Source organism: Saimiri boliviensis, chromosome 5, assembly GCF_048565385.1.
Source record: "Saimiri boliviensis isolate mSaiBol1 chromosome 5, mSaiBol1.pri, whole genome shotgun sequence".
NCBI lineage: Eukaryota > Metazoa > Chordata > Mammalia > Primates > Cebidae > Saimiri > Saimiri boliviensis.
This window is the reverse complement of record NC_133453.1, coordinates 80,178,197-80,192,601: the sequence shown is the minus strand read 5'-3', so window position 1 is coordinate 80,192,601 and position 14,405 is coordinate 80,178,197. Positions and strand designations below refer to the sequence as shown.

Below are 14,405 nucleotides of genomic sequence, written 5' to 3'. Positions count from 1 at the left end.
ATATAAAGGCATGAAAATTTGCATAGTACCCTCACTGCTAGACTTAGTATAATGCTCAGAAGAACAATCTACTTTTCCACTTTGGACCTTAGCCTTTTCTTGACAAAGTAAGTTGCCATATTATGAACATATATCTAATTTCTATAATATTATATTTTGTTGCTCTGCCAGATGATAATAGAATTTTACAATGGAATTTTGTGATTTTCCAAGGTCAGTTCATAACAGGCCTTTGATTTGCTAGAGAAAAAAGTGATTAAACCTATCCTAATATGAAAAGAAAGTTAAAACATATTTTACATTAATACTGATGATACTTCAGGACAGTAACTTACTGTCTACAAATGACTACAAAATGTAGCTCTAAAGTAGATTTTAGATTAACTATAATTATATGCAAAGTAGCATACATCATCCTAATTTTTTTTGTCTTTTTCCCTTTATCCCCACCCAGTTTTCCAGATACAGAAAATGTTGAAATAAATACGAGCTCTTGGATTATAAGTCATTTATAACAAAATATCTTTTTATCACCCTAATTATATATTCTATGAAGGAATATAATATTATATAATGGGATCTGTTTGCATCAAAATTTTTACTAATATCTTAGTTAAGAAGTCAGTTAAAATTTCATTTTAAAGATGAAACATCTGTTAATAGCAAATGCATTAAATTTAGATTATCCTGAACAGTTTGGTTCACATAGAGTGAAAATTTTTGCATGAAAAGATCATTTTGGGGACTCTAAAACATAAAGGGTTTTCACAAGTCAATAGTACAATAACAAATATATAAAAAAATTTATTCTATTTTAGAATTATTTAAGTTAAAAATCCAAACAACGAATGCAGTAGAATGACCCATTAGTGTGAAGTTTACAACTTATAGATTGCAAAACAGGTCATTTTGAAGAGATCATGTTGTACAGAGGCTTATGGTTTCTGCATTTGATGGTTCTATCAAGTCTGTTAGGTGTTTGTTCTGGGCATAATTAGAAGAACACATTTCTTTTGGGAGCAACCTGTACTCAAATTTAAAAGACAAAAATATAATTTAAGAGACACAGGTTTACCCCAGGGTACAGGAAGAATAAAAGTGTAAATAAGATTAATAACACAAGCCATTTGTAGAAGACAGATAGAAAAACCAAAAATGACACTGCTTTATGGGCCAAATATTGACTGTGAGTAAAACAATCAGGAAAATTTTTTAAAAGGGCCTATTATCTTTACATTTTAATTTTATATTTATATATTATGAAAATTAAAGGAAAAAATTATGAAGCACATGATTGAAGAAACCCTAAAGATACTTCTTATACTTTATAGGTATAAAATACTTAAAAAGAATAAAACTTTCCACTTACCACATTCTTACAAAAGTATTACATGAAAATTTCTGTATTTATTTGTACTTTTTAAATCACCTTGAGGATTTATCATTTCTTTGTATTACAAAAATTCCAATTACACTTTTAGTTATTTTAAAACATACAATTAATCACTGTTGACTGTAATTACCCTGATGTGCTATCAAATACTAGATCTTATTCATTCTATCTAACTATATTCTTGTACCCATCAGCCATCCTCACTTCCTCCCATACCCCACTCCCTTCCTGGCCTCTGGTAATCATCATTCTACTCTCTATAACCCTGCATTCATTGTTTTTTTTCTTTTTTCTGAGATGGAGTCTTGCTCTATCACCCTGGCTGGACTGCAGTGATGTGAGCTTGGCTCACTGCAACCTCTACCTCTTTGGTTCACACAATTCTCCTGTCTCAGCCTCCTGAGTAGCTGGGACTATAGGCGTCTGTCACCAGGCCTGCCTAATTTTTGAATTTTTAGTAGAGGTGGGGTTTCGCCATCTTGGCCAGGCTAGTCTTGAACTCCTGACCCCGTGATTCACCTGTCTCAGCCTCCCAGAGTGCTAGGATTACAGGCGTGAGCCACCGTGCCTGGTGGCATCCATCGTTTTAATTTTTAGCTCCCACAAATAAGTGAGAACATGTGCATTTTGCTTTTCCCTGCCTAGCTTCTTCTACTTCACATAATGACCTCTAGTTCCATCCATGTTGTTGAAAATGATAGGATCTCATTATTTTTTATGGCTGAATAGTACTCCCTTGTATATATGTACCACATTTTCTTTATCCATTCATCTGTTGATGGACACTTAAGAGTGCTTCCAAATCTTGGCTATTGTGAACAGTGCTACAATAAACATGGGAGTGCAGGTTATCTTTTTGATATACTCATTTCCTTTCTGTTGGGTATATGCCTAGGAGTGGGATTGCTGGATCATATGATAGTTCCATTTTTAGTTATCTGAGGAACCTCCATATTCTTCTCCATAGTGGCTGTACTTATTTACATTCCCACCAACAGTATATGAGGGTTCCCTTTTCTCCACATCCTTGTAAGCATTCGTCATTGCCTGTCTTCTGCATAAAAGCCACTTTCACTAGGGTAAGATGATGCCTCATTGAAGCTTTCATATACATTTTTTGATGATCAGTGATGTTCAGCACCTTTTCTTATACCTCCTTGCCATTTGTATGTGTTCTTTTGGTTTATTCAGGTCTTTTGCCCATTTTTAACTTGGATTGTCAGACTTTTTTTCCTAATGAGTTCAGCTCTTTATATATTCTGGTTATTCTGTACTTACTTTAGATAAACTATCTTTAAATATTATGTAGGATAGGTATTATTACATAAATGTCTCCTAAGTTAAAATTGAAATGTTACTAATTCTTGAGTTAAAGATTTTAATAAATATAAATAATAATGTTTTCAAAAACCTGCTTTTTTACATGACATTTAACACTCTGCTGAATTTTTTTTTTTTTTTTTTTTTTTTTTGAGATGGTGTCTCACTCTGTCCCCCTGGCTGGAGTGCAGTGGTGTGATCTCAGCTCACCGCAACCTCTGCCTCTCAGGTTGAAGCAATTCTCCTGCCTCAGCCTCCTGAGTAGCGGGCACTACAGGTACACGCCACCATGACTAGCTAATTTTTTGTAATTTAGTAGAGATGGGATTTCACGGTTTTGCCCAGGCTGATCTCAAACTCCTGAGCTCAGGCAATTTGCCTGCTTTGGCTTCCCAAAGTGCTGGGATTACAGGTGTGAGCCACTGTGCCTGGCCCCCGAATTTAAAAAAATTTTTTAAAATAATTATTATCTTTCCTATGGTGCTGAATGTTAAATTGTTAATATAAAAATAACATTTGTTTATAAAAGCAATTTAATTTTAAAATTGAAATAAAGTACCTTTACATAAGTATTGTTTAAGTATACTTACTATTTTGTCAACCAAAAATGTGTTTGCTTAGAAACTGTCTACATGTACAATTCTACTTATTTTTTTTACTAAATGACTGGTGTAAATATATAAGTATAAAATATTCCTTATTACTTGAATCATTAGGAGAGTACATATTTTTTTCTGCTTTCAAATTGTTTATTAGATGACTTCTGAAACCCGAAACTCTATTCCATTTTATGGCTTTGTCTCCTGAAGTGCTGACAGTTATTCTGTGATAGATGCACGTTTAACAACCTTGTGCAGTTTACTGATCCTTGGGGAGACATGAAGAAAACTGTTAATATTACCATGGTTGATTATTCAGTTAATATGAGTAAATTGATTATAAATTTGAGACTGGTATAGTTTGAAGTTTTCATAATGAAAACAAAAGATTTTGAGTTAAATGTTACTTTCTCATGTTGTTTAAATCAACCTTGTTTGTAGTGATTAGTAACAATGAAAGCAGATGTATTTCATATTAAATTAGGAAATAAGCTTTTTGTATTCATGAGGATAAAGATTAGTATTTCTTACATTATGAAAATATTTATGAACTATGATGATATACTAATGACCCCTTAATGTTAATATAATGATAATGAGATAAGTTATATAAATCTGAGAATTTTGTTTACTAATTGTATCTTTATATAAAGGAAAAACTATAAAAATTAGATTTAACAACTTGAAAATCAATAGAAATTTGAGAGCTTTTTAGTGAAAAAAATATATTGAGGTAGTACTAAATCCAAAAGATCAGTGTAGTATACACAAAGAATCACACAAGTAGTGTTTGTGTTACCTCCTTACTTTGATAGGTGTGGGGAGTTTCTTGGAAAAATTTCGGGTACTGTAGGAGATTTTTACTTAACATAGTGAAAGCAATTTGTTTTTTTACTTCATTACTCATTAAACATTATTCATAACATTCATTTTAATCCTAGTTTTCTTTCTTTATAGTCTAATAATTAAAGATCTAAAGGTATTAATGTTTATAATCAGGGTTATGTATGAGCCAATTCAGAATTTTGAACTGTTCTTGCCTAAGTATCATTTGGCCTTCATTATATAATGAAGTTTGTTCTTTAAATAGGTAATAACAGAAAATTATTACAGATTTGGGCCATTAGGAGGTAACAGGTGGTAGAATATGAAGCTACAGGTGCCCATTATTGACATTCCACTAGTTATATCTTGTGCATGGTAAGTAATAATGAGGAAATAGGCAAGTACATATAGGAATGCTTTGTTAATACTGAGGTTTATGTAAGACTGGGTGAAAGTTTTGATCGTCATTAAAAATATGCCTTGCATTTGCTTAACTACTTACCCTGTTCAGTTTTATCTCTCTAATATGACAACTGCATCTTAAATATTCTTTTTGTTTTTCCCATAGTATCTAATTTAATCCTGGGTACACCTTAGTAGTTTGAAAAACTAACACTTAGCTGATCACAGATCTATGGGCACCATTCATTAGAGCAGTGGTCCCCAACCTTTTTGGCACCAGGGATGAGTTTCATGGAAGATAGTTTTTCCACAGACAGGAGTGGGATAGTGGGGGTGATGGTTTCAGGATGAAACTCTTCCACCTCAGATCATCATCATTAGATTCTCATTAGGAGCATGCAGCCTAGATCCCTTGCATGTGCAGTTCACAATAGGGTTCGTGCTTCTATGAGAATCTCATCCTGCCACTGATCTGGCAGGAGTTCAATCTCTGGCATCTGGCTCAGGAGGAGGTACTGGTCCGAGGCCCAGGGGACCCCTGCATTAGAGGAACACAATATAAAATCAAAATGACTGATAAAATTATTCAGTCCATGACATCTGTTCACGAGTTTATGGTTATCAGAGGATACGTTTTTTGTGTTTGTGTGAGATGGAATCTCACTCTGTCACCCAGGCTGGAGTGCAGTGGCGTGATCTCAGCTCATTGCAATTTCTGCCTCCCAGGTTCAAGTGATTCTCCTGCCCCAGACACCCAAGTAGCTGGGATTATGGAAGTATGTCACCAGGCCAGGCTAATTTGTTTTATGTGTAGTTTTTAATAGAGACAGGGTTTTACCATGTTGGCCAGGCTGGTCTCGAAATCCTGACCTCAAGTGATCCTCCTGCCTCAGTCTCCCAAAGTGCTGGGATTACAGGTGTAAGCCACCTTGCCCTGCCAATAATATTTTAAGAACTCAGTTTTACCTGTAAAATTCTCTGAAACATTCTGACTGAGAATTATTTGTGGCATATGTTATTGCATTGTAAAATAATAGTTTCTTGAGTGTTTGACTATAACAAAAGAACACCATCTGGAGTAAAATAAAATTAAAAGATTTTACTATCATATAAAAATAATTATATAGAAAACATAGTAATATAATTTAATAATTGTTTTGTACTTAATTTGACTTTTTAGTTCTGCCACAATCACTTTGATTTTACTTTATTCATTCATTTACAATTTTCTAGGCACCTCCTATTCAGTTGGTTCTAATTGAGGCACTGGCAATACAATGGTATAGACAGACAAAAGTCCTGTCTTCATAGATCTTATATTCTGGGAGAAACTAGCCCAGAAACAGTAAGATGAATGAATGGGGTGGGGTGTCAGAAAAAGCAAAATTAGGTGTTCTGAGAAAGCCTTTTTTTTTTTTTTTGAGGTGGAGTTTTGCTCTTGCCGCCCAGGCTGGAGCACAATGGCACAATCTTGGCTCACTGCAACCTCTACCTCCCAGGTTCAAGTGAATCTCCTGCTGGGAAGGCCTTTGTGAAAAGCTAACATTTGATTGGTGACTCAACAACATATAGGAACCATTTGAATATTTGGTGGAAAAACAGCAATAGTACAGACTGTTCATTCAGGAACAATAGCAAGACAAAAATAACCAGAATATAGTGCATAAGGGACAAATTGTATGATGTCAAACTGGAGTGATAGGCAGAGGTCAGTGGGAGAATGCCATGGTGAGGAGTTTGAACTTTATTGTAATTGCAATGAGAAGCCCCTGGATAGTGTCAGGATAGTGTCTGGTTTACTTTTTGAAAAGATCACTTCAGCTGCTCTGTGGAGAATGTATAGGGAGTGCTGAGAAAAGCAATAATGAAAACAGAGAAAACAGCCTCTTTCGCTATTAGGATTTAACTCACTACATCATGTACATAGGCACTTACTGGCTTTATTTTGGTTTAATATTTTAACACAGTTGCCTTGCCATTTATTTTCAAAGAACTTAGGCTTAATATGTGCAAGCCTATTACTAGCTTGTATTGATCCAATATGGGATCAGCTCTTCTCCCTTTATCTGCTCCCTGTTTTTCGACTTTTACATACTTCAGATTTGTGAGTGAGTATTCTGTACTGTACTTCTGTTTCTTTTTGCTCAGGACAAATGTAGCTAGGAAAGAGAGAGCTGCACCAGGTTTCTGGTATCTCTTTCTCAGTTTTATTGGAAGCACTGTAGTGGATTCACTCTATTTAGTCAAGAGTATATCCTTTTTCTCTGAGAGGTGCTCTTAGGCTTTGAAGGATTCTTAAAATATCTAATTTTAATCAGCATTATTTCTCCCATGGCTGCTATCCTCCACTCAACTCAGATCTTTCTCACCTCTCTGTAGCAGCTTTTCTACTGTCCCCAGGCCCTAGTGGGCAAATATGAAAAACCAGAGGGAGGGTTCACGTCTTTGAGGCCTTTGGGGTGCCTCTTTCACATGGGCATTCCCTCCCTCAGATGATCTCATTCTTACTATCTTACCGGATCTTCTCTTCTAATGAATCCTAGTATGCCTGAAGACAATGTTGTGTGTTATTTTGGTTAGCTTTCCTCCCTGCCAGGAAAAACCAGAATGGCAAGCCCCAGTTCTTTTTATTCCTTCTGATTAAAAACAAACAAACCCACAACTGGTAGGGAAGAACTTGTCTCTTGGGGGATTTTCTACATCTTTTTCCTGGGTTATTAATTGGTCCCTCCATTTCCATCTCGCCACACTGAGGGAATTAGGTTCAGTGTTCAGGCTTTTAATTAGTCCCCTTCCTTACTCTTCCCTTCACTGTACTGTTTCCATAAGGGAATAGAGAGCAGCCATGCCAATTCCTGGAATATGTTACCTCTCTCTTTCTTTCCCTGTCATTTTTCAGAGATTGTGGTTATAATTTCATGCACAGATAAATAGATTCAATTATTATGTTAGGCATAGAGGGTGTCAATAGGCCTGGATAATCAAAAGGTTAGAGAAAAAAAAGACAGCAGGAAAAGTGTTGGAGTAAAACTTCCATAAGCTTTAGGAAAAGTTGGCCAGGCGTGGTGGCTCATACCTGTAATCCCAGCACTTTGGGAGGCTGAAGCAGGTGAATCACAAGGTTAGGAGTTTGAGACCAGCCTGGCCAACATGGTGAAATTCTGTCTCTACTAAAAATACAAAAAATTAGCTGGGCATGGTGGCGGGCACTTGTAATCCCAGCTACTCAGGAGGCTGAGGCAGGAGAATTACTTGAACTTAAAAGGTGGAGGTTGCAGTGAGCCAAGATCGTGCCACTGCATTCCAGCCCAGGTGACAGTGCGAGACTCCATCTCAAAAAAAAAAAAAATGATCACTGTAAAATATGTTACAAGCTATGTTAAGTCTATGCTAAGAGGTAATCTATGTCAGTAGTTAGCAAGGTGATGCATCTTGCTAAGACTATTCTACACATATGTAATGTCAGTGGTTAAGTACTATGTGGTGCCAGGCACTGTTCTAAGAACTTTATACACACAGAGACACATGTCCATCTAATCATCTCTTGAACCCTAGGAAACAGAAATTAGTATTATCTTTATTTTATAGACGAAATGAATCACAAAGAAATTAAATAACATGCCCAAGGTCATATAGCTAGAAAGTAATGAAATCGGAATTCAAATTCAGAAAATCTGGCTACTTTGCACAGGTTCCAAAACAATACACCTATTTTCTCTACAGACCCAACATCTATCTATATTGCTAATTTTTGGTCTAAGCTGGAGTTGAGACCAAAATGTGGAGATACAGGCCTCCCAAGTTCTAGATCAAACAGTGTCATTTTCATTAATTCTCGCTTATTAAATGCTTATCTCACTTGATAATCCCATAATCCTAGGAGGTAGGTATCTTTATCTCAATTTTAAAGAAGTAGACTGAAAACATAAAGCAAATTGGTGGCAGAACCAGCAGGGGAATCTGTGTTTTTCAACCTCCAAAGCCCCAGTATAATGACTGTATTCAACTGTTTTAATACAGAATGTTACTCCTTTATAACATACATTTATTTTAACCTTTAAGTTATTTCCATCAAACTCTAAATAAGCTCATTCTGATGTACTGAAATAATTTTCTTATTCTGAATTATCTGTTAAAAGTTATTTTAAGAAAAATACTTCGACTTAATTTTACATAGAGAATGCTAAAGAATAATTCTTAGGGCAGAAATCCAGGGTCGGAATGATTTGTGTTTGAATTAGGACATACAGGACTTGTCTAGGCATGCTGTAATACTAGTTTTGTGAAACTCTGTGGCAGCAATAAATAGCTACTTTTATCTAAGCCAATGTCATTTACCACACTAAAAAAAGACAATTAAAATCTTAGCCAGGAAAACCAACACATACATTGGAATCCTTCCTACATTCTTTTATGTTCTAACACTTAGTTACTATCTCTAAACTTTTGGTTTGCTTATGAAAGCTAGTAAGTAACAACAAACCTTATACTCAGAAAAATTTATATTTAGAAGAGCTAATGCTTTAGGAAGAAGTATTACTTTATAAGGTAATATTTTTCTAGAAACATACACTTACTTCTGCTTTTTTACGAGCTTCCATGGCTTTCATAAGCATCATGTGTTGTCGCCTTCGCTCTCGTTCCTATGAGGCCAGATAAAATTTGGAAAATAACTCAACCACAATTAACAGTTTGATTTTCCAATGGAAAAACAAAAACAAAAACAAAACAAAAACTCAGTATAGCATGTTTAGCATTTATAGACAAGTCACAGTAAATACTAAATATAAGACAAGAATGGCCAGTCTGTGCATGTTTTAGTTCAGGTTTAGAAAGCAAATACAAGAACAATCAAAAGCAAAAAGGTAAAGCAATGAACATGGAGACAGTGTAAACAGAAGCATACAAGATTTACTTATGGTCAGTTGTGATGCTCCTTCAAAAGCTGGCAGAACAAAAAGCATAATGGTTGGCTGGAACAGGTCAGTTACCTTACATCTGCTATTAGAAAAACCAAAATACTATGGCCAATTAAACTAAAGGTTGTGTTGTTCTTAAAAATTTTAGGTCAGGAAGAAATTGATTCATAGTCAGTTTAACTTCATGATTTTAGAGTTGGTTACTTTATTTCAAGGACAAAATCATTTTGTAAATCCAGTAAGCCACCAACAAATTAGAGGATTTTTTTTAAAGGCTTTTATTATCAATTTAGTTAAACTAGTCTTGTTTCATATAGAACACCAATGAAATGGGATATTCCTGTTTACTGATGTCTGCCACCTGATGTACTATTAAAAGCCACAAAAGCTGCACCATGGGCTAACAGGTGGAATCTTAAAGGCACATTATGAAAATAAGATAAGCACTAGTTTTATTTGATAATCTCACTTTACTTTTAAAATAAAAAAAATTCACATATTTAAAATATCTAATCGATTTTTTTTTTGTTTAAGCACATTTGGTTTCTCCAAAGAGATATTTCTAAAGTTATTTCTAAAATTTGTCTATGAAACCGGAATATAATTCATATTCTCTCATCAAGCAAACTCAAAATTCCCACTGTATTCAATGGCAGTTTTGCATCTAGAATGATGGGAGAATATGGGTCATAATAATATCTAATTGTATAGTGATCCAACTTTCTCTGTGACATCAGTAATGTAAATTTTTAGAGAGCAGCCTTATTTAAGGCTGGTACAATTCAATGTAAAATCTTGGAGATGCATCATACTTCTTTATAGACAGACAAGCAGATGTATGCAATGCACTGTGCTGTAAAGCCATGCAGCAGTATGTAATATGACAGCAGCCAGTGCTACACTTTATGCATTGCTATGACAACCATATCACAACCAAATCACAATGCGGTGTTAGATGTACAAAAATAAACATACCCATACCATATCTAGTCTATGCCTCTCCAACTCCTGGTAGAAAGAGTTGGCACAACATTATGAAACAGAAATCACAGAGTCATAAAACCAATTTTAACCCCCCAAAAAGACACCAATACCAAAGCAAGGCAATAAACTGTAAGATGAAAGAAAAACTTAAGCAGAAATTATATAAGAAATTTTAAAGAAAATATTTTGAAGATTTTTCCCCAAATCGGTTTAAGCAATATTATAAAATATACATTCAACAGATATGTAACTATATGTATACAGACCTGATGTTTCAGAAGAACAGCTTGTTGTCTTCTCATTTCCTTTTCCTTAAAAATAAGAAACTTTTAATACATGATTTTTAGAGAAGATTTAGAACATGCTAAAAGTATTAAAAGTTCCTTTTCTGAGATTCTATAGTCTTCCATTAGGGCGAATCATATGAAATGGCCAATATTCAATTTTTACTTATAAAATGTCCCTTCAATTTCGTATGCCTCTACCTAACACTTAATAGAAATTGTATAATATGGTAAACATGATAGCAAGGATCTTTCTTCAATAGTAATTTTAACTTAAAATTTAATGAATGATTGAACTAACAGCACACTTCAAAGGCAGATTCATTGAACTAACTAACTAGCTAGATGGTCAGAACTTATCAGATATAACCCACACATGTATTTTTTAAATCAGTTTAATATATTATGGTGCAACCTTCAAATCTAGCTGATTAGAACTCTCTCCATTCTGAATATAAGTTCCCAAATATACTCTATAATTAACATCAATTTTTCTTTCTATACACTGCGTTATAAATGAAATTGACAAAAATTAGGCAATTAGTGTAAAATTTTCCTGTCCACCTATGATTCAGAGCACCATTCCAAGGGGATGGGGCTTAAGGCAAACCATTTAGGAATGCCACCAATCTCAATGTTTTTATAAAGGTAAAATACGGATGAAATTAACATTAAGGGCAGACATGAAAAAGTAGAAATTTTAAAAATAAACAGAGAGAGTCTATGTAGAAGAGATAAACAGTTCCCTGGCTTTACAAGGTGTAACTGTGGTGGCTGTTTCCAGTACTAGCAGGCTCACCCAGCTACCCTCTTTCAGTATTCAGTTACTGGTGAATGGCAGGGTGGGGCTGGGGAGGATGGGGACAACTCTCTTATACTCCATGCCAGGAAATCAGAACAAAACACCCCAAACACTTGAAATTAAAATAATTAAAACCAGCTAATTTTATTATTGGTAAGTAACAGTTGATGAAGTTTGGCTTTTGTTTCTACAGGCTTTTCATTTTTAATAGATAAAACGGTTGCTAAATATTAACAAAGAAAAAGTTATAAAGTGGAGAATCAGATTGAGACACAAAAATAAACATACTCATACCATATCTAGTCCATGTCTAAACATAAACATAAACATAAATAACACATAAAACAGTTTTGGTGGAGTCATTCTTATCTAGCAAAACTACATACAGGTATTAAGTAACAACTTGCATTACTGATTTGATGTCTCCTATTTAAAGAGCTCAAAGCATTACAAGAAACCCTGCATAATAAAATAAAAATACACATACAATATACATACATATAAAAACATGTATTATACACATGTTGTATTTGCTAAACATATTTTTAGACAGTCATGTTGAAGAAAGCTATTTTTTTCATAAAATTGATGCTAGCATAATGTATAGTTTTTATTTTTCAAAAATAAAAACTCTGATTCTCATCTAAACTAACCTTTATTCGTTTCTCGGCCTCCAATAATTTGGCATTTGCCGCTTCTTCCTTCTTTTTCTTTTTAGCCTGTGCATGCAAAACAGGTCTCAAAGTCATGCAACAGCACCACTACAACTTGCAAATAATCTCAGACTTGAAATGAAGCTACACGTCTCTCAACGTACGAAACAGTATGTAACATATATGTAGACAATTACAGATTTCCCCCCCAGTTAACATTATGCTTAACATAATTTTGTTTCTAATTTATAGATTAGCATTGGAATACACAAAAATTTCTTAGATTCTTAAGATTATGGCAGCTTTTCTTCTTCAAGCTTTGTTAAAAGCCTGAAATAATTGAGTGTTTATGGTATTTTATACCTTAAAATTTAATCACAGAAAAATGATTTTATGTCATTGTTTTTCTGATTTCAAAACTGTAAAAAATTTAGAAAACATAATGGATTTTAACTAATAAATGAAAACTATTTCAAGAATTAGTAATATTTCAGAATAAACATGTTAATGTTATTTAAAATGTTTTAAACTTGAAAATTTGAGATAAAGAAATTCATTATTGATATATACCTATTAAATGAAGCATATTAAGTCTGATTTTCCCTATCTCTGTATATTGTGGTTAAATTCAAGTTTTTTTTTTTTTAACAGAATGAAAACTTGTAATCTTATCTTTCATGAGGCACAGTCAATTAAGATGACACTATGTACCAAACATAAGCTTCATAATCTTAAAGTCATTAACTGTGTAGAAGTTTCATCACTATGTAGCAGTTATTGTCAGTTTATGAAAATATTTTCAATTTTTAAAAATTAATTTGAAATGGGTAAGACAATATGTATTTTTAGAAGGAATACAACTGTAACATAGAAAACCTCAGCTATCTGGAGCCCTCAGGGAATAAACTGTTCTATAAAGCAGCAGTTTTCTGAATGGTGGAGAAGTTGTAATAATTTTAAACATGAAAAGTTTATTTTCACTATTTTAGATGGAAATACTTTTGAGACATATCTGCTTAGACACAGTACACTAAACATAATTTGGCATTTTCTTGATGACTCAGAGCAATTATTTTGAACATCAGTTATAATACTGCACCACTCCAAAGAGTAATGCCTTTGGGCTATTAAGGTTTGGAAAATCGCTTGCTATTCAAATAAAAGATTATAGGCTATTCCCAGGCTTTTCAGTTCCTATACATGCTAGATGAAGTTTTCCCGTATTTTTCCTTTGCTCTTTTTTACCTATGACTTTTGCTGTTGCCAATAGATGTTCTCTATCTCTACTGTAATCAGCTTGCTGGGAAGAGGGATATGCTAGAAATCAGAAAAACCATCTGATAAAACTTTGTACATTTAAAATTTACTTTTACTTCTCAAATGTTTACTTCTGTAAACATTTGTTTCTAAATTAAAAGTAAATATCGTAGTATAAGCCCTAATGATTTTTCTTTTGTTGTTTACTCTTACAAAAGTAAAACATTTTAGCACATGAACTTTATGACAACTCTATTGACTGCTCATAAGTTTTCCTGTCTCTTGTGTCTCATTTTGTATATCTTTACTGTTAGGATTAGATTACTTTGATAAATAAGGCTCAGATAAAGTTTTACTCTATGCAAAATGTTTAAAGAGAGTATCTGACAAACATATTAATTTGTGTGAGAAAACATGCATGCACAATTTTTATTTTTGCTGACTTTAAAATATATGGCTATATTACTTTAATTATATTAAATTTAAGAATTCTACCTCTAGAATTTGCTGAGCTCGAAGTTCTTTTTCCATTCTGATTTGCTGTATTCTCTTAATTTTTTCCTGTAGGAAAAGTTACGATAACTTTAGATAATAAAATAAACTATCTGAGTAAAGAGTGTTTGAGTGGAATCAAATAATTGAAGTTATAAGCACAAAATTACCAAAGGTTGAATATAAAAATTTAACTATTTAGTATAAAATCATATATATTTTCATGTCTTAAGTTAATATGATTTGATAAAGTTTCTCATAGTAATTTGTAAAATGCAAATGCTAAATAAACAGCAACTCAGTAAACCAAGCTGATTAAACTCATATAGCCTGAAGAGCTTTATAAATATTTGCAATTACAAATAATACTTAACTTGAAATAAATATAGGACTGAGTAGCAGAAAAATCATGTATCAGTAGTCAGAAAACATAAAGCTAGTTCCAGATTACAGTCATTTATTGAATGATCTTAAG

General features: G+C 33.5%; 1 protein-coding gene across 26 annotated transcripts in view; it reads right to left on the bottom strand.

The window, feature by feature from the left end:
* Nucleotides 1-14,405, bottom strand: part of BAZ2B (bromodomain adjacent to zinc finger domain 2B) — a 423,693-nt gene that overhangs the window by 76,594 nt on the left and 332,694 nt on the right. For 16 of the 26 annotated variants that reach the window (XM_074399602.1, XM_074399607.1, XM_074399604.1 and 13 more), the window contains 5 exons: nt 13,934-13,999; nt 12,182-12,247; nt 10,709-10,753; nt 10,434-10,466; nt 9,117-9,182 (listed from right to left, as the gene is read on the bottom strand). In XM_074399602.1, the coding sequence (XP_074255703.1) occupies nt 9,117-9,182; nt 10,434-10,466; nt 10,709-10,753; nt 12,182-12,247; nt 13,934-13,999 (276 nt within the window). The remainder of the gene's footprint in view (nt 1-9,116; nt 9,183-10,433; nt 10,467-10,708; nt 10,754-12,181; nt 12,248-13,933; nt 14,000-14,405) is intronic. The other 10 variants (XM_074399609.1, XM_074399613.1, XM_074399616.1 and 7 more) reach the window with 2 other exon arrangements.